General features: G+C 39.5%; 1 protein-coding gene across 1 annotated transcript in view; it reads left to right on the top strand.

Moving 5' to 3' along the window:
* Positions 1-26,431, top strand: part of KIAA1549L (KIAA1549 like) — a 316,552-nt gene that overhangs the window by 270,281 nt on the left and 19,840 nt on the right. The window contains exon 19 of the mRNA XM_053689305.1: positions 4,723-4,787. Coding sequence (XP_053545280.1) covers positions 4,723-4,787 — 65 coding nt within the window. The remainder of the gene's footprint in view (positions 1-4,722; positions 4,788-26,431) is intronic.

Raw genomic sequence — 26,431 nt, 5'->3', positions numbered from 1 at the left:
TCTGTACTTGAAAAAGAGCGTATTGAATATGAGCAGATATTGAGAAAATCACTATCATCTTACTATGCAGATAGATAAGGGCAAATTTTAAGTTTAAACATGCCTGTGTCCATTACTTTATAGAGACTCAATGGAATTTAGAAAACCAACAATTTTTAGAGTTAACTTATAGGAAAAGGGGACAAAATAAATGATAAAAGTATATTGCAGTTTTTTTAACTACACATAATTAAACATTGCACATTACAATCACATACAGTTTAATCTCACTTTAACAAAGGGTGTAGACAAAGTGCAAAAATGGCCTTGCCGACATGTTTGCCTGTTTTCCAAGATGATTTGGAATAATTCTATTATCTTTCACATGCGCAATACACTCTGAAATGGTCACATACACCATTTTAAATGTATATATCAATATATGTTCTAGATTCATTAAATCTATGATACAGGGACATGAAACCAAATTATTTTCTTTCATGATTCAGACAGGGCATACGATTTTCAACAACTTTCCAATTTACTTGTATTGTCAAATTTGCTTTATTCTCTTGATATGCTTTGTTGAAGGAGCATCACTACATTACTGGGCGCTAGCGGAACACATTCAGTGAGCCAATGACAACATATATATATATATGCAGCCACCAATCAGCGCTAGCTCCATGAAGTGCACCGCTGCTCTTGAGCCTACCTAGATATGTTTTTAATTAAGAAAGAATTTGAAGAGAACAAAGCAAATTAGATAATAGATGTACATTTTACATTCAAATATAAAATATTAATATATTCATGTTGGGTTAGCGCACTTGAGAAAGCACGATAGGGTTTGTCGGACTTGTTGGTTGTTAGGTATTTTTCCCCACTTTACGCATTTTATTGTAGCCTATGGGGGAATATTTTAACATGGTAGTGATATTCGAAGTTTGGCTGTTTGCACTCGTTGGGTTAGCTCGCATGCAAAAACGTTTTACTTTCAACTTAAAGTACGCAAAAAAAATTACTTCTAGCAGAGTTAACGCGCGAGTGGGAGTGATAAATAGCTTGTAATCTAGTCCTAAATTTGCCCTCCACAGGCTGGAGAGACAAAAAAGTGACCAAAACAAGACAAAATGTATCTTACTTTTATTAAAGTAACAGCTGATGCAACAGAGTTAAAGGAACTGCTTCTGAATTGATTATACATTTACATGCAGCTTTGCAAACACCTGCTGCTAAGAAATTTACATTATTGTGATGCAGAAAGTGACAAATAGGATATAAGGTATCAGGTGTTCAGATATAGGGAGAGATTTATCAAAGGTCTGGCGGACCTGATCCGACAGTGCAGATCAGGTCCGCCAGACTTCGTTAAATGCGGAGAGCAATACGCTCTCCGTATTGAGCATTGCACCAGCAGCTCTTGTGAGCTGCAGGTGCAACGCCGCCCCCTGCAGATTTGCCAGCAGGGAGGTGTCAATCAACCTGATCGTACTCGATCGGGTTGATTTTTTGGCGATGTGTGTCCGCCTGCTCAGAGGACAGGGTTATGGAGCAGCGCTCTTAAGCTTCATAACTGCTGTTTCTGGTGAGCCTGCAAGCTCGCCAGAAACACGGGCCCTCTCCATCCGGAAGCTTGATAAATGAGCCCCATAGTTTCAACTTAATACATTTTTCTTTGATAAAAATAGATGAAATCCTCTACAAATTGATATCCTAAAACATAGTGTATTTCTTTATCTCTATGCCAGGGTTGTGACATAATTGAACAAATGTTAAGTTTGTGGTCAGCCAGCTGTATCTTACAATTTCTTGATGCTGGAATCCCTGGTATCTGGGGGTGGGAGCTGCTGCATGAGATATATGATTCAGTCTGAATACTGCAGCAAACCCTGCAAATGAGAGAATCCTGCATTTATATTGTCTACTCATCACTTCTGCAAGACAATGTTGAAGATCATTTGTTGAAGTCTGCCACCTAATGGCCAATGTAGGATAATGCATAGTACCATGAAGATTACTTGACAGCATTGTAGGTTACACTTGCATCTAAGGTATTAAAGGGACATAAAACCCCAAATTCTTCTATTATGATTCAGATATAACACAATTTTAAATACATTTCTAATTTACTTCTATTATCAAATATTTGCCTCATTCTCCTTGTTGAAGTGGACGCTATGCACAACTGGGAGCTAGCTGAACACATTGTGTAAACCAATGACAAGAGGCATATATGTGCAGCCAACAATCATCAGCTTGCTTCCAGCAGTGCATTACTGCTTCAGAGTCTACCTATGTATGCTCTTCAACAAAGGACTGCAAACTTCTGTATACAAACTAAATATTATAAGCATTAGAGATTCTCACTTTGCTACCAAACTTCTCATTGTTTTTAACTTCAGGGGCATAATCCCTTTACTGAGCAAGCAATCACAGTATAGGATGTTGAAAGAACAAGCTTTTCTATTATGCAGGATGCTCTCCAGCCTCTCTGAAAAACAATTAACAATTTTCTGAGATAAACTACTGGAAAAGAGTGCAAAATAAATACAAGTAAATTTCAACTTTACTACCCATAATGACATTTTTTATGTATAAATATTTTTTTAATCTTTACATTTTATCGTCTCCACCTAGAACTGGTAATCATCAAAATATTTTACTGTATTTATTTATTTTTTGCTATTAGAAAGACCAGCTTGCATCTTTCAATTGGTATTGACACTGGCTGCATCTATATAATTGGCTGGCAGAAAAAGGGGCTGTAGCGGATCATGTCCGACCGACATCGCTAAATGCCGACAGCATGCACTGTCAGCATTTAACATTGCACAAGCATTTCTGGTGAACTGCTTGTGCAATGCCGCTCCCTGCACATTCTCAGCCAATCGGTCGCTAGCAGGGGGGTGGCAATCATCACGATCGTATCTGATCTGGATGATTGCAGTCCCCCACCTCAGAGGTGGCAGACGAGTTAAGGAGCAGCGGTCTTAAGACCGCTGTTTCTTAACTCCTGTTTCCGGGAAGCCTGAAGGCTCGCACGGAATTAGCAGCATCTGCTGCTTAGTAAATCGGCCCCTAAGACTCATTTGTAATGCTATAAATAGGAGAAATAAAAATAAAATTTACAATACCACTGCTTAAAGAGAAATAGTTTCAGCTAAAAGAGAGTATTGTAAAGTGTATTGCTTTTTATGCATGGGACGATTAGAAAGAGGTTTTCAAAGTCAACAGGAAATGCTTTCCTAACAGCTGTTCACTGTCTGCAGTTTTTTTCTCTCAATGTTAAAGGGGCATTAAAGCAAAATTATATTTTCTAAATTCTGACAAAGCATGCAAATAAATAAAAAAAAACATATTATGGTATTTGCTTTGTTCTCTTGTTATCCTTTGTTGAAGAGTAAACCTACGTAGTCTCATACCATGCTATGGCTGCAGTGCTTGAAACAATGCTGCTACAGATTGCGTAAGACACATGTATGCTCCTGAATTCTTATGAGCCTAACTAGGCTTACTCTTCAACAAAGGATACCAAAGAAAATGCCATATATATATTTATATTTAAATTGCATGCTCTATCTGAATCATGTGTGTTTTTCATTGGCTTTAGTGTCCCTTTAAAGTTTTTTTGCACATGCTCAGTTTAAATGTGCGCAAACATGATCATTTTATTGGTTTTACAAGAATTTAAAAATATAACATGCTTTTAAATTATGAAATGTATACTTAAATATGCTTATCAGAATGTTATGATTGCAGTTAAATGTTTGGATGTTTAATTACAAAATTACTCACCATTTTATGGAATTATTTATTGCACAATGTCATAGTTAACCCCTTCAGTACTGGGATGTTCAGAGAAGAACTTACCCAAAATACAGGAGAATTTTTAGCATTTTTGCTATCACTCTATTTAAACAGAAATAGAGCCTTCGTTTTTTTGTTTTTTTTTAAATTTACCTGTCAAAACTATATATATATATATTTTTTTAAGTAGACAACCCAAGGTATTGATCTAGGCCCGTTTTAATATATTTCGTGCCACCATGTCACCGCCAAATGGGATCAAATAAAAAAAAAATGTTAACTTTTTCTCAGACTTTAAGTTTCTCACTGAAATTATTTGCATAGCGCTTGTGCAACCATGACACAAATGTTGTAAAAGCTTCCCTTGGGTCCACTTTGTTTAGAAATAGCAGACATACACGGCTTTGCCATTGGCTTTTGTTAATTAGAAGGCTGCTAATTGCAACTGTGCACCACACATCTGAAATTCATGACAGTGAAGGGGTTAATCAGGTAGCTTTTAAGGTTGATTTTAGCTTTCATGTAGAGATTAACCTCTCACCTGACGCTTCACACCCCCTAATTCCTACCTGATCCATACCAAACAGCTCCCCCCCCCACCTCGGTCACTCCCATCTTAGGTACAGATAGACAGTCTGCCAATATGAAAATTTAAGGGGATTTAATTTTCTTATTGAACATTTTTTTTTTAAATATTTTCTGCAGTGTAGGATCCCTCGTTACCCTCCAACCTCCCTGATTCTTCCCAAACAGCTGTCAAACCCTCCCCCCTCTAACTACCCTCCCCTCTCTAACTAGTGTCCACTATCTTAGGTACTGCCTGCTGTCTGTTTTTATGTTTTAACTAGATTTTCCATTTATATTGTTTATTCTCTAATTTGGGGACCAACAGACAATTATGTTCAGGTAACCTTTGGTGTTCATTTCACACAGATCTACATCTGATATGGCCAACAAGACAAGAATGAAAGAGTCTAGTGGGACTGAGCAGACTTCAGGTGAGCATGTGGGCTTTTTATCAACTACACGGGCACCTGTCACTGTCGCCCCAGTGGATCGGTCAGTAACAAATTATTCAGGTGAGACCAGGTACCCCCTAGACTTGGATATGAACTTCTAAACAAGCAGTATGTAACATGCTGATAACCAATGGCTCAAAGAATATGGCAAAATAGCCTCAATTCAATAAAACCTGTTTTTTTAAACTTATATCTCATGGAAAACTACACCCAGCAAAGCAATTAAAAAAACGTGGATTTCAGAAGGATTTGTAACTGTCCCTCGTCACTTTCACAAGTTGTAAAACCCTTTCCACTCTAATCAATGGAGCCAAATCCATATTTTAACTGTTGATTTCTTGGACCATGGAAAAGCTCCACTATGGAGGATACTAGAAAACTTTACAGAACAAACTAAATCTGGAAAAATTCCCTCATTAAACCAATCCACCCTAACATATACAAAAAGAAAACTTTAATGCAATTAAAGGGATGTGAAACCCAACATTTTCTTCCATGGTTTAGATAGAGCTCACACATTTTTAAAAGTTTCCATTTAACTTCTGTTATCAAATTCTCTTCATGGTATTCTATGTTGAAGATCATACCTAGATAGGCAGTATGGATGTGTCTGTTACACTATAGGGCAGCGGATTGTGAAACCACTGCTACAATCTAGTTTTTTTGCAAATCTTTAACTTAATTTAAAGCATTCTTGCAAAACTGCTGCCCTATACTCCTACAGACACGTGCACGCTCCTGAGACCACTCAACTACTTTTCAACCAAGGATACCAAGGGAGCAAAGTAAATTTGATAATAGAAGTAAATTGGCACAAAAAAAAATGTACGCTCTATCATAGCCAGCCCCTTGAGACTCCTTTTTGTTCTACCGAGAGAAACTACTTTACCAGAACAAAACAGACATGAAGTATATTAATTCTGTAGTTATTAAGACATTTAGGGCTAGATTATGAGTGGCGCAGTTATTAGAGCTCAAAGATATGAGGTCTCAGGTGTTAGGAAAAAAAGGACTGCAAAGGACTTTAACATAGAGATATATACATACACACTTCTAAATATATATAAGTGTGTATACACACACATATATATATATATATATATATATATATATATATATATATATATATTAGGCGATAAGCCTGCCCAGAGGGCAGTCTATGTTTAAAAAATACAAACCCCCAAGCTAAAGTTACAAAACATAAAAAAGTAAAATTACAGAAAAAAATAAACAAAGCTATCCAAAATAAAAAATGGCCTTTTGTAGGGCATTGCCCTAAGTTAAACAGCTCTTTACTTACAAAAATTACCAATTACCCCCTAACAGTAAAACCTCCCACCCAACCAACCACCCCAAAATAATAAAACCTAACACTAAAAAAAACTAAACTACCCATTGCCCCTAAAGGGCAGTCAGCTCTTTTACAGCCCATTAAATCCCTAATCTTAAAAAAAAAAAAAAAATAATCCTAAGGCTAAGCCTCAAATAGGTACTCACTTAACAATTTAATCACACATTTCTTAGTGAAAAACAAAATATTTTAGTTCATATAGCACAACGTTTTTGACTCTGTGCTATATGAACTAAAATATTTCGTTTTTCACTAAGAAATGTGTGATTAAATTGTTAAGTTATAATAAATCACTTGCAAACATTGTAAAAGCATAGCAAATTAATGTAAATAGTATTATAGTTGAATATTTCACCAAAGGGGCTTGTATATATTTCAAAGAAGGTTTTGAAGGCGGAGCATCCTGTTTAAATCTCATGGAGTGTATTCTCCAATCATGCACAGCCGGAAGAAGCCCGAAGGAAGCACAGGTGAAATGCGCGTACATGCACAGCCGGAAGAAGCCCGAAGGAAGCACGGGTGAAACGCGCGTAGCTTGTTTGTATGTTTGAGCGGTGCAACAGCTGAGCACCGCCTAACAGCTGATCCCCCAAAAGAAGGAATATTTCTGCAAAAGAAGAAGGCGTGTGGAAGCACTTAAAGAGCCTACAACAGCGGAGGAGACAAGGTAACGGATTTTGAAGTCCGGCTCCGGTTTTGAAGATCGAATCACTGGATGTAACGAGCAGGTAGTCATATTGCACCATAACAACCGAAGGAACAGGTATATGTTTATCTTGTGATATTATGTTGAGCAAGCCGTTTAAATCAAGATAGAAATGGCATTGTGAACTTGCTAATCCACGGCATCCTGTCTAAATTGATACAAGTTGCAGTCCTGTATCGGGTATGTTGCTATTTTTGGTGCAGAGCCTGCATTAGCGTTTATCCACACTTTTTGAATTACAAATATGCCAACGAGTGGCATTGTGATTGAAATTTCTAAGTGTACCGGATTATAAACGGACTAACCTTAAGACTCTCCTTTACAACCCGGGTTGTTATTACTATATTTCACATATTTGAGGGAATTGTTGATATTACATTATGTTGCTATCATGTATATATAAACAAATATGTATTCACATATTTCAGTGAGTGTGTTTTATATCATTGTGTTTCTGACTTGAACAGTTATTTGTTAGTCTCTAGATATAGTTAATTACATAGTTTGTTGCTGGATTAATAAGGGTACTTTTTCTCTCTTTTCATATATACTAATAATATACCCTTACCGTGCACTACACAGAAAAGTGTATCCTTACATAGGATACACCATTAATATTTTCTGTGTATATAACTGTGAAACTTATTAGACTAGTGGTGCTGGCACACATTACGAATATATATATATATATATATATATATATATATATATATATATATATATATATATATATATATATATACATATATATATATATATATATATAACCAAAAAAAATCAAAAATATGTAGAAATATTTATTTAAAGGGATACTAAATCCAAAAAGTTTCCTTAAAGGGACATAAAACTTATATGCTAAATCACTTGAAACTGATGCAATATAGCTGTATAAGGAAAATATCACCTGAGAATCTCTATGTAAAAAAGGAAGATATTTTATATCTAGTGATGTCGCGAACCTAAAATTTTGCGTTGGCGAACGCGAACTTCAACAACTGTTCGCGAATGGGCGAACCGCCATAGACTTCAATAGGCAGGCAAATTCTTTCTGGCCACAATAGTGATGGAAAAGTTGTTTCAAGGGTACTAACACCTGGACTGTGGCATGCCGGAGGGGGATCCATGGCAAAACTCCCATGGAAAATTACATAGTTGATGCAGAGTCTGGTTTTAATCCATAAAGGGCATAAATCACCTAACATTCCTAAATTGTTTGGAATAACGTTCTTTAAAACATCAGGTTTGATGTTGTATCGATCAGGTAGTGTAAGGGTTACGCCCGCTTCACAGTGACAGACCAAACTCCCCGTTTAAAGGGACAGTCTACACCAGAATTTTTATTGTTTTAAAAGATAGATAATCCCTTTATTACCCATTTCCCAGTTTTGCATAACCAACACAGTTATATTAATATACTTTTAACCTCTGTGATTATCTTGTATCTAAGCCTCTGCAAACTGCCCCTTTTTCAGTTCTTTTGACAGACTTGCAGTCTAGCCAATCAGTGTATGCTCCCAGATAACTTCTCGTGCACGAGCACAGTGTTATCTATATGAAATACGTGAACTAACACCCTCTAGTGGTGAAAAACTGTTAAAATGCAATCTGAAAGAGGTGGGCTTCAAGGTCTAAGAAATTAGCATATGAACCTCCTAGGTTAAGCTTTCAACTAAGAATACCAAGAGAACAAAGCAAAATTGGTGATAAAAGTAAATTGGAAAATTGTTTAAAATTACATGCTCTATCTGAATCATGAAAGTTTATTTTGGCCTAGACTGTCCCTTTAACGCACCGCAAACAACCGCAAACAGTCCATTTGCACAACCGCAAACTCCCCATTTGCACAAGGTTGGATACCAAGCTAGCCATGTCCCGTTCCTTGTCCTCACTGATGTCATTGAAGGTCTCTTCCTCCACCCAGCCACGTACAACACCAAGAGTCCCCGAAAGGTGACAACAAGCCCCCTGGGACGCCTGCTGTGTTTGGTCTTCCACCTCCTCAAAGCCACCTTCCTCCTCTGACTCCTCTTCTTCAGACTCCTCTCTCTGCGTTGCCTCTCTCTGCGTTATTATAAGGTGTGTTAAATAGTACTATTACTATCAGTTTAATCCCTGTTACGTCCCCTATCAGGGGACGTGTATATGGCATGGATTTTAGGAACCGGGAGATGGATAAAGATGCTTGGTCGGTCCTCCTACTTCAAATTTGGGGCACTGCGCGTGCAATCTAATGTGCCACCAGATAGGAGTTCTATATGGCCCACATGAACTAGACGTCTCCTGTTGTGAAAAGCAAATAAAAAAAGCATGTGATAAGAGGCTATCTATAGAGCATTTGAAGCAGGCAGAAATTTAGAAGTTTAAAGGTTATAAAGTATATTAATATAACAATGTTGGTTGTGCAAAGCTGGGGAATGGGTAGTAAAGGCATTATCTATCTTTTTAAACAATAACAATTTTAGTGAGGGCTGTCCCTTTAATTCTTTGGTATCCTTTGTTAAAGATTAATCCTAGGTGAGCTCAGGAGTGTCATTGTTTGCAACAATGTTAATAGCAATGTTATACATTGTTGCAAATGCTGCTCTCACAAACTACTAAAGGCATGTACACATGCGCCTAAGCACCCTCATAGGTTTACTCTTCAACAAAGGATACCAAGAGAAACCAAGCAAATCTGATATTAGAAGTAAATAGAAAGTTGTTTTATAAAATTGCCAGAGCTATCTGAATTGTGAACATTTAATTCTGACTTTAATGTCCCTTTAATTTTGTGAGCATGCATTTTAGCATTTAAGGTGTTTAAGTTTTTAAGTTTTAATTTAAGTTTTGAGAACTGGTGTACCCTAGGAAAACCAGATCAGATGTACGGGTGTACCCTAGGAAAACCAGATCAGATGTACGGACCATGCAAGAGTAAACATTAGTTAGTTTATATGGCACATTTATTAGTATATGACATTTTTTTTAATAATACAAACCTTTTTAAGCAACATAAAAGTGCAAAAAGAAAATGTTCTAACATCTTATTATTGCACTATTGCTTGTATATCACTGTAACCATGCCCTACTGGGATCTAGCTGAGCACATCTAGTGAGCCAATGAAAAGAGACTTGTGTGTAGCCACCAATCACATGCTTGCTCCTATTAGTGCATTGCTGCTTCTGAGCCTACCAAGGTATGCTTTTCAACAAAGAATACCAAAAGAACAAAGTAAATCTGATAATAGAAATACATTAAAAAGTCTTCTAAAACTGCATGCTCTGTCTGAAGCATTAAACTTTAAATTTGACTTTTATTTCCCTTTAAAATATGCAAACATTTAGCATTCACACTTTAGATGCTGTAAGTGGGCTAAGATACTAAAAGTGATGCAAACGCCACTTTAATTTCCTTTAAATAATGCAACAAAGCAATAAATAAATTATAGACCATCAGAATGAATATATTTTCCATTCACTAAGCCATGTTTTCGCATGTTTTAATTTTATTATGGCAGTATCTCTCCTGAGAGATGTAATCTACCTCTCCTATTACTGCTGCCACTAGGGACTCATTAGCTTAGTTTCACTTTGCAACAGATGAGAATGGTAATTCTACATCATGGGATTAGAGAGCCTCGTATGTTATGGGACGTTATTGTACATAAACACAATCGTGCTTAACTTAAATCTCAATCAATTAGAGTAAAGCACCTCTTAGGGGTCAGCCCACGTTTAACTCTTTATCTGGAAATGAGCAATGTAGCAATACAGTTCTGCAGAACAAAGCAATCTTACGATTCCTAGCATTTTACGCTGTATTTCCTCAAGTACTTCTCAAATATTCCGGAATTTAATACCAATCAAGTCAGGTAAACATTTTTTGTTGCCAAGGATGTTTAAACAAGTTTAGGATATTATTGGGGTTCGGAATCCACAAATTACATCAGTTTTGCTGAATTGGCTCTAGTTTTTGAGATAATGGATACCCCTCAAATTATTATAAGACCTGTGACTGCTGAAATAAACAGCACAGTTTGGGCTGTCTTTTTACAATCTAATCTTATCTTTAACATTGTTTTGCAAGTTTATCCATTGCATATAATTTTATATTCCACCAGAAGCTTGAAATGTGTTTTATTGCACAAAGGTAACTACCAAGCATCTCTTTCAATTGCTCACTCAACAAAACTTAAAGAAAATATCAAAATGGTCTTGTAGAAGCCCCGCTATCATGAGCACCAGTGGTCTATTTGTTTAGATATTAAAGGGACAGTCAACACCAGAATTTTTGTTGTTTTAAAATATAGCGAATCCCTTAATTACCCATTCCCCAGTTTTGCATAACCAACACAGTTATATTAACCCCTTGAGTGCTAACGAAGGCTCTGAGCCATTGCAGAGTTTCCCACTCTGGTGCTAACGACGGCTCTGAGCCGTTGCTAGCACTCTCCCACCTTGAGGGAGATCTGGGGGCTCCCACCTGCTCCTACCCTTGCGATCGGGCCTGCATAGTGACAGGCATTGCCAGGGCTTCACGTTATGTGCAGTGACGTCATGCGCAATGACGTGATGACGTCACTGCTCAACTTTATTTAAACTTAACAATGTTAAGTATAGGAACAGGGGGCATGCTGCTTAGAAGCCTGTATCTCAGGCATCTAAGCAGCTACAGACCCCCAAGACCCACTGTTGGAAAGGTAATCGCTTAACCTTTCCAACAGTGTAAGTCTTGGGGATCTAAAAAAAAGTTAAAAATGTATTTTCAAAAAATAAAAACCTTATAAAAGCTTAGCACCAAGGTGGGAAAGTGCTTAGCACTCAAAGGGTTAATAAACTTTTTACCTCTGTAATTACCTTGTATCTAAGCCTTGGCAGACTGCCCCCTTATTTCAGTTTTTTTAAAAACTTGCATTTTAGACAATCAGTGCTCACTCCTAGGTCACTTCACGTGCATTAGCTCAATGTTATCTATATGAAACACATGAGCTAATGCCCTCTAGTGGTTAATATGCATTCTTGGCACTTTTAATTTCTGGACATCAAAGCATACGAGGTAGGACAAAGGGCACCATTAATTCTTTTAAATAGCTTGGTCCCTGATCATGCAGAGATTTGTAGGATAGTAGGCCTATCTTGAATAGTAAGTGCCATTTTATTGACAGCCAGTGCAGAAAATGGAGGATAGGTGTTACATGGCAAGATTTTGGCTGTAGCGTTTTGTACCAACTGAAGGCGATGGAGTAGTTTTTCTGAGAGACCATAATAAAGAGCATTGCAGTAGTCCAAACATGATGTTACCAATGCAGGGATTATCGTGGGAAGATCGTCCGTAGGAATAAGGTACTTGATCCTGGCTATATTTTTATAAATGACAGAATAAGGCTTGTACTGTGACTGATATATGATATTTCTGAGAAAGTTCACTGTCAAGCATAACACCAAGATTTCTTTCGAGATTTAAGGTTTGTAGATTTGATCCTCCACATTCTAGATTAATTTGTTGATCTTGCTGCAGCTTAGTTATCATCATACTATCTTTACCCATCACAAGTACTTCTGTTTTGTCTGAGTTTAGTTTCAACCAGCTAGCACTCATCCATTCCAAAGATATCATCAAGACATTTATTCAATGTTTCTACTTGAACATTTGAGTTGGGCTTAAAAGAGATGCATATTTGTGTGTCATAACAATGGTAGCTGAGGCCATGCTGCCTTATGATCTCTCCCATTGGCAGCATGTACACTGCAAATGGGAGATAAGATGGAACCCCAATGGAACTCTATATGCTAAGGGGCAGGTTTATAGGTACAAACTTTGAATGGTACTCTCTGGTTTCTGTCACACAGAATTTATATGAACCATTTTAGAACTGTACTACCCAGCACACAGATATTGTGCATGTGGTTTATTATAATGCTATGGTCCACTGTGTAAAATGCAGCAGAGAGGTCAAGGAGAATTAGTATTGAGCACTCACCCCTGTCTTTTGCCATCAGGAGATTATTTAGTACCCATTCCAGCACAGTTTCAGTACAACGTCTTGTTCTGAAACCTGGCTGGAATGAGTCATAAATATTTTTGTTGACAGCCATGCTTCTAGTTGGGTTACAACAATTTTCTCAATGACATTTCCTAGGAAAGGAAGGTTTGAGATAGGTCTGTAATTCTCAATGCAGTCAGGATCCAATGAGGATTTTTTAGGAGAGGATGGAGAACTGCTTGATTTAATAATGTTGAGTAATTTTGGTGAAGACCGGTGCATTGAGGCCAATGTATCTTTTTAAAAGAAGTGTTGGAGCAGGATCCAGATGGCAGGTTGTGGCATGCAGCTTTTTATGGTTTGTATGATGTTGTTTTCATCAATGTAATTAAAGCTTGTCCAGTTTGATGGGGAGTTGTTTTAGGGTCCTCTGAGTCCTGAGAGAGTTTTAGTTGATTATGGTATGTTTGAACAGATGGTTGACACTGTTGGAAAAGAAGTTGACAAACTCCTCACATTTTGACTGATTGAAGGTTTAGACACTATTTAGGCAAATTAGATCCCACAGTTTTTCAACTGTGCGAAAAAGCTGGTCTGCTCTATTTTTTCCTTTTGTGATTTCTTGAGAAAGGAAATCTGCCTTTTACTGTGTGATTGCTTTTTGATAAGCATTAGTGTGTTCTATATATACAAGATTTTATATAGGTATAGATATATACAGATATATATACAGGTGGCCCTCGGTTTACGCCGGTTCAATTTGCGTCGTTTCAGAATAACAACCTTTTTTTTTCAGTCATGTGACTGCTATTGAAAAGCTTTGGAAAGCAAAGTGCACTAAATAAAATAGTCAGCAGGTGGAGCTGTCCTCTTGTTTTGCAGAAAAGTTATGTAACTTAACAGCCTGAAATTGATATGTGTACACAGATCAGACCAGATTTATCAAGCAAATTTTAGCAGGCACTTCCCTATTATCTTCCTGTCCAGCAGCTTGAGGTGAGGGTGCCTAACTGCTTATTAATTAATGCAGATTGAAATGCATAGAATAGGTGCAGACCCAATATTATCTAACATGCTAACAATGCAGAGAACTGATTGCAGATAAAATGCAAGTAAAAAAACAATTTGTTTATTAAACTTAGTTTGATGATGATGCAGTCTGTTGTGTAATTATTTTATTAGGTGATGTTTAGCAAATTTTTGTTCATTAAACTTAGTTTGATGATGATACAATCTATATTGTTAGGTTTATAATGCTGTTTAGCATTTAAAGTCTTCATTTCAAAGCTTTAAAAATAATGTATTAGATGTTACTTATGACAATTTTGAGAGGGGCCTGGAACCTAACCCCCTCACTTCCCATTGACTTACATTATAAACTGGGTTTCAATTTACAACGGTTTCGATTTACAACCATTCCTCCTGGAACCTAACCTCTGCGTAAACTGAGGGCTACCTGTATATATATATATATATATATATATATATATATATAGAAGTTTGTTATTGGTATATGCACTCTCACCAACAGACCGCAACTTGCCAGGGTGCTGTAGCCAGGTATTTTAGAAAATGAAAAGATGAAAGCACTCACTGGACTATGGACAACAGTGTCAATAAAATACCCTTTATTGTGACGTTTCGGGACCAACAGCGTCCCTTCTTCTGACAAGCAACAAATCAAAACAGACAAACATTTAAAGGCCCCTAAACCACTCCCCATAGTGACCTACCAATCAAAATGTGCCGTGTGCAAAAGTAAGTGAGCCGTGTGCAAAACCGGCATTAATCTCAGTGTTATAATTTCAAATACAAATAAATATTGTTAAAAGTGTACATTGAATCATGCCTATCTATATATAATAATATCACAGTGTGTGTGTGGTGTTAATTTCTCAAAAACTGTATCCGATCATATACATGCTCAATACTTAACATAGTGCGTTAAACCTAATAGAAAAGTAAACAAAACCTGATAGGCGTAGATCGCACGCCCCTGTTGTGTGATAGGCTCAGCACATATGCCTCACAAGCACACACCTTCCAAAGCATCACAAGCCAACCGCGATAGCCAACCATGTAAACAACTGACCTGATTGGCTACATGTGACCGAACAGTCCCACTGTCAATAGCGGTGTCATAACCACTAATCTAATGGTTGTCATGGTTCCCACAACACACAGGTCCCCCTGCTGCATAACAGGACTTCCACAATAGCCCCGCATACCTCTCATTGTCAACGCTCCAAGTCCCTGTGCTACACGAACCGCATGACGTTGAACCGGCATTGCTCACAGCTTAAACACCACGCCGCGATCACCATTGCCTAATACCGCGGTTGCTATGGAAACCCGTATGCAAAGCACAAACCCCGATTGCGGATGTGTGTTGTGCCTACTGGACACAACATCCATGACATCAAAACATTATTCATTACATCTCCAGCCGCCATCATCCTAATGTCACGGTTACTATGGTAACCTGTATAAACCACCAGTCTCGAATGTGGCTAACTATTGTGCCAGCTAAGTACATGATCTAGTACTAGGAGCCACCCCCTAAAAAGAGGATGGCTAGGTTAGTCTCCAACTATCCAAATGGAAAAAAAGGGGGAAACAAAGAGCTTTATGCTTGTATATTTGTAACATGCGTAACTGGGTAATAGTGTATAATATCTTACCCAATTGGGTATCAACGTCAGAATGAACATCTGCTCTTTTTGTCCACATCAAAAGGCCAACAAGAAAACAACAGCAAATGTCTAAAACAAAACATTCTTCACTTCAAAAGGACCAATCAGAGACAAAGTGTGCCATGATTCTGCCAGTCATCTGCCAACAGATGGTGCTTGCCGCCAGATCAACCTATTCTAAACCACATACACAATAACCAATAATAATAATAATAAATAAAATAATACTACTCAATCGTGTAATATAAATCAAAACCACACACTACCTAAGTATCAAACCCTCTGCAAAAACGTCAGGGTTGAGCCTACCCCACTCAGGGGGCTTCATCACAAACTCCTTGTGTACAAGAACTAACCACCTATGGTGAAAATAAATAAATGTGTATAAATCTATACACCAATTATTGAGTACTAACAATATTGATCAGGGTATACCCATATATATCATAAGCTAACCAAAAGCAAACCACAATCTTACATCACCCTATACAAATCATATAAAATAACTTGCCAATCATATCCAGACATCCAAAGTGATAGACATTAAACACCATACGTTAATAGCAACTATTATCAAATCCATTGAGCATGTATAGAAAGCATACCAGTCACAGACATAACCAATACATGAAAGTGTGACAAGTGTAATAAAGCAAGATTAAAAACAAATAAAAACATAGCACCCCTCAAATATTAACATATTCACAATTAAACATCTAACGTATGAAAATCATGGTACACCATATCTGGTATAATTAGGTAAAGAAATTTCAACTCCAAAAGGGAGAAATAACTCAAGAGTGGGAAGTAGACTCTCATTATTAGCGATACACACAGTGTCGCCTGCCCTCACGGGCATAGAACCAATGAATCAATGGACTCTCACGACACTGAATCAATGGACTCTCACAGCACATATCCATTATAGAAAGTTCTGCCACCCCGTCTGAATATTTAAACCTCTTGGGGCCAATGTGCATAATTCATGAATCCAGCGTGCTTCTTTTCTCAGAAGGATCTTGGCTCGGTTTCCACCTCTTCGTAGGGCTGGCACGTGATCAATGATTCTGAAGTGTAGGTCGCTCACAGTGTGTCCTGCTTCAAGGAAGTGGCGGGCCACCGGATGTTCTGCCTTTCCCGTGTTAATTGCCGATCTAATGCTTGAGCGGTGATTCGCCATCCTCACTCTGGCTTCGTCAGTCGTCTTGCCAGTATAAAATTTCCCACAGGGGCAATTAAGTAGGTATACGATGAATTGAGTTGTACATGTCAGGAAATATTTAATCTGATATCTTTTACGACAATCAGGATGTTGAAATGTCGTGCCAGTGTGCATGCTGTTGCAAGTTACACAACTAATGCATTTGTAGCATCCAATTTTTCTCTTTAGCCATGTCTGTTTCTCATTTTTTAAAGGGATATCAGTCTTTACTAGGAGATCTCGTAGACTCCTACCCCTACGATATGCCAGTCGTGGTGCTGCCCATTCAGTGAACGGTAGTGTGGGGTCACTCTGGAGAATCTTCCATTCCTCCTTTATTGCTTTGGCAATCTGGTGTTGGTCTGGATTATACGTGGTCACAAACGTGAGTTGACGATTTGGTGTAGTACTTGTGGTACTTTGTTCTTGTTGGGCTAGAAGAGCCGATTCACGTTGTTGCTCTAAGTTCTTTCTATTGTACCCACGTTGAAGGAATCTTTGTGTCATTTCTGACATCTGTGTCTGCATCAGATCTATGTTTGTGTTGTTTCTTATCACCCTTTGGTATTAGGCTTTAGGAATATTCCGTATGAGTGCAGGCTGGTGGCAACTTCTGGCATGTAGTAGTGTGTTACGGTCTGTTTTCTTCCGGAACAATGTGGTACCCAGCTTATTGGACGTTTTGAACACCCTGACGTCTAGAAAATCAACTGTGACACTGTTGACCGAGTGTTGAAATTTAATAGTGCTATCCATCCCGTTTAAGGTAAGGATCCAGTCGTTCAGGGCCTGTTCGCCATCACGCCATATCAAGAAGACGTTGTCTATATACCGACAATAGTATAGAATGGCATCCATTTCGTACACCTTCATTTGTATGGACTCGTAGTCCGCCATAAACAGGTTGGCCAACGATGGTGCCATGTTTGACCCCATCGCGGTCCCTTCAATTTGTAAGTAAAAAGTGTTCTTGAACCGGAAAAAGTTGTTCTCCAAGCATATCTTTAGGAGATCCACCAGAACATCCTCTGGGGGTCCCACATAAGGACTCTTTCGTAGATGGTTGACCACGGCTGCAATCCCCAATTTGTGGGGAATTACCGTGTAAAGACTGCAGACATCCATCGTCACTAGTAGATCAGTGGGTTGTAAATCATCTATTTGGGTAATGGATCGAATGAAGGCATTTGAGTCTTGTGTGTACGATTTCATTCTTTTGACCATCGGCTGCAGATGAAAGTCCAGAAACTCAGCGAGTGGTTGGAGGAGTGATCCCCTTGCTGAGACGATAGGCCTTCCCGGGGGGTGTGTGGGATCCTTATGGATTTTTGGTAACGTGTAGATAATGGGTGTTATGGGATAGTCCCTTTTCAAAAATTTATGTTCCTGTATGGTTATACATCCCATTGCACACCACCTCTCAAGTTTTTCATCTATGTGTCTTTTCAATTGATGGGTGGGATCCATTTGAAGGGTCCTGTAGGTCTTTCTATCTGTTAGTTGTCCCAAAAGTTCTGATCTATATTGTTGCACATCCATCACGACCATCGCCCCACCCTTATCCGCCGGGCGTATTATGATGGTCGTGTCTTCTGCTAGTGTCTTTAATGCCTGTCTCTCTTCCTTAGACAAATTATCTGCTCTCCGCCTGTTGGGGATTTCTTTGGAGACATGACTCAGATAGTTCGTGTATGCAGTAATGGATGGATTTTGCGACTTTGGGTCAAATGTTCCAGGTGTTCGGAAGGGTGTTGTTTCACTATTATCTGTCTGATAGTACTCCTTGAGTCTCAGATTCCTCCCAAATTTTTGAATGTCGATATAGGTGTCAAATGAATTAAACTTCATTGTCGGAACATAGGATAAACCCTTATTCAATAGGGAGTTTTCTGGCTGTGAAAGCGGTCTCGAGCTGATATTGAATACATTATTAATCATCTCCTCTGTATTGGAGGGCGGCGTGACATGCCCCCCCCCTCCTCGTGTGTGGCCTGTGCCTCGTCCTAAAAAACGAACTGAAGAAGTGTTAGATGAAGTGTATGAGGTGCCTCTATTGTTCGCTCCCCTCATGTTGTCCCACTGTAGTCCTCTGTTAGCACCTCTGGATCTTGTGGTGATGCCTCGATATAATGAGTCTCCGCTAGTTGTTGCCACCTCTGGGTCTGAGCTATCACCCGAGCTGGTATCAACCGTGTTGATGTTTCTTTTCGTGAATCTTCTTTCACGTCTTGATCTGTAGTTCTGTCTCTCATCCGGTGATAACATCCAACGATATACACTCTTATATGTGTAGTCCTGGTGAACTGTTTGGAGTTTTCGATTTTTGAATGCAATAAGTTCTTGTTTATATAGCTTGACTTGTTGTGTCAGTTTATCCAACCAATCAACACTCTTATCTGCTCTGAGTGTGTTGAGTTGTTCTGCTTCAAACACTCGGATTTCAGTTCTCACTTCTTGGAGTAGTCGTCCCGCTTCTCTAATCACAAGAAGCATGAGATCAAATGAGCACTTGTTAAGAATTTTGCACCAATTGGTGCAAAATTCAGCATTTGATCTCCCAATAGTAGGGATGTTTTTCACTCTAAACCCTTGTGGCAGTATTCTCTTTTTATGGTAGTCAGAAAGATATATACCATGAAGGTTGAGATCTATCTCACGTTGTTTCAACTTCGCTAATGTATTATACAGAGACTGACATGACTCTTCCACCTGTTGTTCTTCAATGGAGCCAAATCTAATGGCCTCTGCATCTTCGTCCGTGAATGTAAAGATGTCCTCATGTCTCTCTTCCATATTCTCACTCTGAGTTACATCAGGTGTTTCCATGTTATCAGTATGTAGTTCAGTCATATTGATAAATGTTGAGGCACAAATATTGAAAAGAAGGGAAATGATTTGAGCTGATTCAGCAAAACTGTGGGTGCATTGTACCGTAGGAGCATAGATAGAAGTTTGTTATTGGTATATGCACTCTCACCAACAGACCGCAACTTGCCAGGGTGCTGTAGCCAGGTATTTTAGAAAATGAAAAGATGAAAGCACTCACTGGACTATGGACAACAGTGTCAATAAAATATCCTTTATTGTGACGTTTCGGGACCAACAGCGTCCCTTCTTCTGACAAGCAACAAATCAAAACAGACAAACATTTAAAGGCCCCTAAACCACTCCCCATAGTGACCTACCAATCAAAATGTGCCGTGTGCAAAAGTAAGTGAGCCGTGTGCAAAACCGGCATTAATCTCAGTGTTATAATTTCAAATACAAATAAATATTGTTAAAAGTGTACATTGAATCATGCCTATCTATATATAATAATATCACAGTGTGTGTGTGGTGTTAATTTCTCAAAAACTGTATCCGATCATATACATGCTCAATACTTAACATAGTGCGTTAAACCTAATAGAAAAGTAAACAAAACCTGATAGGCGTAGATCGCACGCCCCTGTTGTGTGATAGGCTCAGCACATATGCCTCACAAGCACACACCTTCCAAAGCATCACAAGCCAACCGCGATAGCCAACCATGTAAACAACTGACCTGATTGGCTACATGTGACCGAACAGTCCCACTGTCAATAGCGGTGTCATAACCACTAATCTAATGGTTGTCATGGTTCCCACAACACACAGGTCCCCCTGCTGCATAACAGGACTTCCACAATAGCCCCGCATACCTCTCATTGTCAACGCTCCAAGTACCTGTGCTACACGAACCGCATGACGTTGAACCGGCATTGCTCACAGCTTAAACACCACGCCGCGATCACCATTGCCTAATACCGCGGTTGCTATGGAAACCCGTATGCAAAGCACAAACCCCGATTGCGGCAACCGCGGTATTAGGCAATGGGGATTGGGGCGTGGTGTTTAAGCTGTGAGCAATGCCGGTTCAACGTCATGCGGTTCGTGTAGCACAGGGACTTGGAGCGTTGACAATGAGAGGTATGCGGGGCTATTGTGGAAGTCCTGTTATGCAGCAGGGGGACCTGTGTGTTGTGGGAACCATGACAACCATTAGATTAGTGGTTATGACACCGCTATTGACAGTGGGACTGTTCGGTCACATGTAGCCAATCAGGTCAGTTGTTTACATGGTTGGCTATCGCGGTTGGCTTGTGATGCTTTGGAAGGTGTGTGCTTGTGAGGCATATGTGCTGAGCCTATCACACAACAGGGGCGTGCGATCTACGCCTATCAGGTTTTGTTTACTTTTCTATTAGGTTTAACGCACTATGTTAAGTATTGAGCATGTATATGATCAGATACAGTTTTTGAGAAATTAACACCACACACACACTGTGATATTATTATATATAGATAGGCATGATTCAATGTACACTTTTAACAATATTTATTTGTATTTGAAATTATAACACTGAGATTAATGCCGGTTTTGCACACGGCTCACTTACTTTTGCACACGGCACATTTTGATTGGTAGGTCACTATGGGGAGTGGTTTAGGGGCCTTTAAATGTTTGTCTGTTTTGATTTGTTGCTTGTCAGAAGAAGGGACGCTGTTGGTCCCGAAACGTCACAATAAAGGATATTTTATTGACACTGTTGTCCATAGTCCAGTGAGTGCTTTCATCTTTTCATTTTATATATATATATATATATATATATATATATATATATATATATATATAAATAAATATCTCTTTATAAACACTTAGAACATTGGAATGTATAATATTTACAGTAAATACACAGTTAAACACTTTATTAAATAGGATATAGTGATGTCGCGAACCTAAAAATTTGGGTTCACGAACAAGGAACGTGAACTTCCCCAAAAGTTCGAGAACCCGCGAACCGGGCGAACCCCCATTGACTTCAATGGGCAGGTGAATTTTAAAACCCACAGGGACTCTTTTTGGCCACAATAGTGATGGAAAAGTTGTTTCAAGGAGACTAACACCTGGACTGTGGCATGCCGGAGGGGGATCCATGGCAAAACTCCCATGGAAAATTACATAGTTGATGCAGAGTCTGGTTTTAAGCCATAAAGGGCATAAATCACCTAACATTCCTAAATTGTTTGAAATAATGTGCTTTAAAACATCAGGTATGATGTTGTATCAATCAGGTAGTGTCACCCCAGTGTCACTGGGGTGACACTGTGCCCTGGCAGGCAGGCCCTGAAACGCACACGTGTGAAGGAAACTGACTGCTATTATTTAACACAGTCAAAAAAGTGTGTTTTTTTTTTAAATCTACACTACTATTACACCAGATATGAGTTGCACTGGGGTGACACTGTGCCCTGGCAGGCAGGCCCTGAAACGCACACGTGTGAAGGAAAATGACTGCTATTATTTAACACAGTCAAAAAAGTTTTTTTTTTTTTAAATCTACACTACTGTTACACCAGATATGAGTTGCACTGGGGTGACACTGTGCCCTGGCAGGCAGGCACTGAAACACACACGTGTGAAGGAAAATGACTGCTATTATTTAACACAGTCAAAAAAAACAGAATTTATGCTTACCTGATAAATTACTTTCTCCAACGGTGTGTCCGGTCCACGGCGTCATCCTTACTTGTGGGATATTCTCTTCCCCAACAGGAAATGGCAAAGAGTCCCAGCAAAGCTGGTCACATGATCCCTCCTAGGCTCCGCCCACCCCAGTCATTCGACCGACGGACAGGAGGAAATATATATAGGAGAAACCATATGATACCGTGGTGACTGTAGTTAGAGAAAATAATTCATCAGACCTGATTAAAAAAAAACCAGGACGGGCCGTGGACCGGACACACCGTTGGAGAAAGTAATTTATCAGGTAAGCATAAATTCTGTTTTCTCCAACATTGGTGTGTCCGGTCCACGGCGTCATCCTTACTTGTGGGAACCAATACCAAAGCTTTAGGACACGGATGAAGGGAGGGAGCAAATCAGGTCACCTAAACGGAAGGCACCACAGCTTGCAAAACCTTTCTCCCAAAAATAGCCTCCGAAGAAGCAAAAGTATCAAATTTGTAAAATTTGGCAAAAGTGTGCAGTGAAGACCAAGTCGCTGCCTTACATATCTGGTCAACAGAAGCCTCGTTCTTGAAGGCCCATGTGGAAGCCACAGCCCTAGTGGAGTGAGCTGTGATTCTTTCAGGAGGCTGCCGTCCGGCAGTCTCATAAGCCAAACGGATAATGCTTTTAAGCCAAAAGGAAAGAGAGGTAGAAGTCGCTTTTTGACCTCTCCTCTTACCAGAATAAACAACAAACAAGGAAGATGTTTGTCTGAAATCTTTAGTAGCCTCTAAATAGAACTTTAGAGCACGGACAACGTCCAAATTGTGTAACAAACGTTCCTTCTTTGAAACTGGATTCGGACACAAAGAAGGTACAACTATCTCCTGGTTAATATTTTTGTTAGAAACAACTTTAGGAAGAAAACCAGGCTTAGTACGCAAAACCACCTTATCTGCATGGAACACCAGATAAGGAGGAGAACACTGCAGAGCAGATAACTCTGACACTCTTCTAGCAGAAGAAATTGCAACCAAAAACAAAACTTTCCAAGATAGTAACTTAATATCTACGGAATGTAAGGGTTCAAACGGAACCCCTTGAAGAACTGAAAGAACTAGATTTAGACTCCAGGGAGGAGTCAAAGGTCTGTAAACAGGCTTGATCCTAACCAGAGCCTGAACAAATGCTTGAACATCTGGCACAGCTGCCAGTCTTCTGTGTAGTAAGACAGATAAAGCAGAGATCTGTCCCTTTAGAGAACTTGCAGATAAACCTTTCTCCAAACCTTCTTGATGAAAGGAGAGAGGAGAGAATCTTAGGAATTTTTATCTTATTCCATGGGAATCCTTTGGATTCACACCAACAGATATATTTTTTCCATATTTTATGGTAAATTTTTCTAGTTACAGGTTTTCTGGCCTGAACCAGAGTATCTATCACCGAATCTGAAAACCCACGCTTTGATAGAATCAAGCGTTCAATCTCCAAGCCGTCAGCTGGAGGGAGACCAGATTTGGGTGTTCGAATGGACCTTGAACAAGAAGGTCCTGTCTCAAAGGTAGCTTCCATGTTGGAGCCGATGACATATTCACCAGGTCTGCATACCAAGTCCTGCGTGGCCACGCAGGAGCTATCAAGATCACCGAGGCCCTCTCCTGATTGATCCTGGCTACCAGCCTGGGAATGAGAGGAAACGGTGGAAATACGTAAGCTAGGTTTAAAGTCCAAGGTGCTACTAGTGCATCTACTAGAGTCGCCTTGGGATCCCTGGATCTGGACCCGTAGCAAGGAACCTTGAAGTTCTGACGAGACGCCATCAGATCCATGTCTGGAATGCCCCATAATTGAGTTATTTGGGCAAAGATTTCCGGATGGAGTTCCCACTCCCCCGGATGAAATGTCTGACGACTCAGAAAATCCGCTTCCCAATTTTCCACTCCTGGGATGTGGATCGCAGACAAGTGGCAGGAGTGATCCTCCGCCCATTGAATTATTTTGGTCACTTCTTTCATCGCCAGGGAACTCTTTGTTCCCCCTTGATGATTGATATAAGCAACAGTCGTCATGTTGTCTGATTGGAACCTTATGAATTTGGCCTTTGCTAGTTGAGGCCAAGCTCTGAGAGCATTGAATATCGCTCTCAGTTCCAGAATGTTTATCGGGAGAAGAGACTCTTCCCGAGACCATAGACCCTGAGCTTTCAGGGATTCCCAGACCGCACCCCAGCCCACTAGACTGGCGTCGGTCGTGACAATGACCCACTCTGGCCTGCGGAAGCTCATTCCCTGTGACAGATTGTCCAGGGTCAGCCACCAACGAAGTGAATCTCTTGTCTTTTGGTCTACTTGAATCATCGGAGACAAGTCTGTATAATCCCCATTCCACTGTCTGAGCATGCACAGTTGTAATGGTCTTAGATGAATTCGTGCAAAAGGAACTATGTCCATTGTTGCAACCATCAATCCTATTACTTCCATGCACTGCGCTATGGAAGGACGAGGAACAGAATGAAGTACTTGACAAGAGCTTAGAAGTTTTGATTTTCTGACCTCTGTCAGAAAAATCCTCATTTCTAAGGAATCTATTATTGTTCCCAAGAAGGGAACTCTTGTTGACGGGGACAGAGAACTTTTCCTGGATGGTGGGTAGGATCGTTCGAATAGTTTCCATTTTGAACGATGGTACCCTGAGAAATTTGTTTAGGATCTTCAGATCCAAAATTGGTCTGAATGTTCCCTCTTTTTTGGGAACTACGAACAGATTGGAATAAAATCCCATTCCTTGTTCTCTTATTGGAACTGGATGTATCACTCCCATCTTTAACAGGTCTTCTACACAATGTAAGAATGCATGTCTCTTTATTTGGTTTGAGGATAAGTGAGATCTGTGGAACCTTCCCCTTGGGGGTAGTTCCTTGAATTCCAGGAAATAACCTTGAGAAACTATTTCTAGTGCCCAAGGATCCTGAACATCTCTTGCCCAAGCCTGAGCAAAGAGAGAGAGACTGCCCCCCACTCGGGGGCTATCCCTTCATGCTGTTTTGGTAGCAGTGGTAGGCTTCTTGGCCTGCTTACCCTTGTTCCAGCCTTGCATTGGTTTCCAGGCTGGTTTGGGCTGTGAGGCATTACCCTCTTGCTTAGAGGATGCAGAATTAGAGGCTGGTCCGTTTCTGCGAAAGGGACGAAAATTAGGCTTATTTTTAGCCTTAAAAGACCTATCCTGTGGGAGGGTTGTTGCATGGTAATAAGTATTGGCGCACTAGATGTACTAGGGGCCTCCTGTGTGGGCAAAACTGGTGTAGACACAATAAGGGATGATGTAGTATCATGTTTACTCCCCTCATTTGAGGAATCATCTTGGGCAATATCATTATCTGTGGCATTACTGTCCTTACTTTGTTTGGACACTATGGCACAATTATCACATAAATTTAAATGGGGAGACACATTGGCTTTCATACATATAGAACATAGCTTATCTGAAGGTACAGACATGTTAAACAGGCTTAAACTTGTCAACAAAGCACAAAAAACGTTTTAAAATAAAACCGTTACTGTCTCTTTAAATTTCAAACTGAAAACACTTTATTACTGAATATGTGAAAAAGTATGAAGGAATTGTTCAAAAATGACCAAAATTTCACCAGTGTCTTAAAGCATTAAAAGTATTGCACACCAAATTTCAGAGCTTTAACCCTTAAAATAACGGAACCGGAGCCGTTTTTAAATTTAACCCCTATACAGTCCCAGCTATATGCTTTGCTGAGACCCAACCAAGCCCAGAGGGGAATACGATACCAAATGACGCCTTCTAGAAGCTTTTTTAGTGATTCTTAGATCCTCACACATGCATCTGCATGCCTTGCTCTCCAAAAACAACTGCACAGTAATGGCGCGAAAATGAGGCTCAGTCTATAACTAGAAAGGCCCCCAGACTAAAAAAGGTGTCCAACACAGTGCCTGCCGTTTTTTTAAACGTTCCCCAAGATTATAATGCCAATTATTAGCTAGAATCTGCATAATATGTCCCAATAAAGCAATCGTTTTAGCCCATAAAAATGTCTACCAGTTTTTAAGCCCTTTTTAAGCCCTTTATTCTTTTATGTTTGACTAAGAAAATGGCTTACCGGTCCCCATGAGGGGAAATGACAGCCTTCCAGCATTACATGGTCTTGTTAGAAATATGGCTAGTCATACCTTAAGCAGAAAAGTCTGCTAACTGTTTCCCCCAACT

The sequence above is a fragment of the Bombina bombina genome, chromosome 7 (genome assembly GCF_027579735.1).
Source record: "Bombina bombina isolate aBomBom1 chromosome 7, aBomBom1.pri, whole genome shotgun sequence".
Lineage (NCBI taxonomy): Eukaryota > Metazoa > Chordata > Amphibia > Anura > Bombinatoridae > Bombina > Bombina bombina.
The sequence above is the reverse complement of the archived record's forward strand: the minus strand, read 5'-3'. Positions and strand labels throughout refer to the sequence as shown.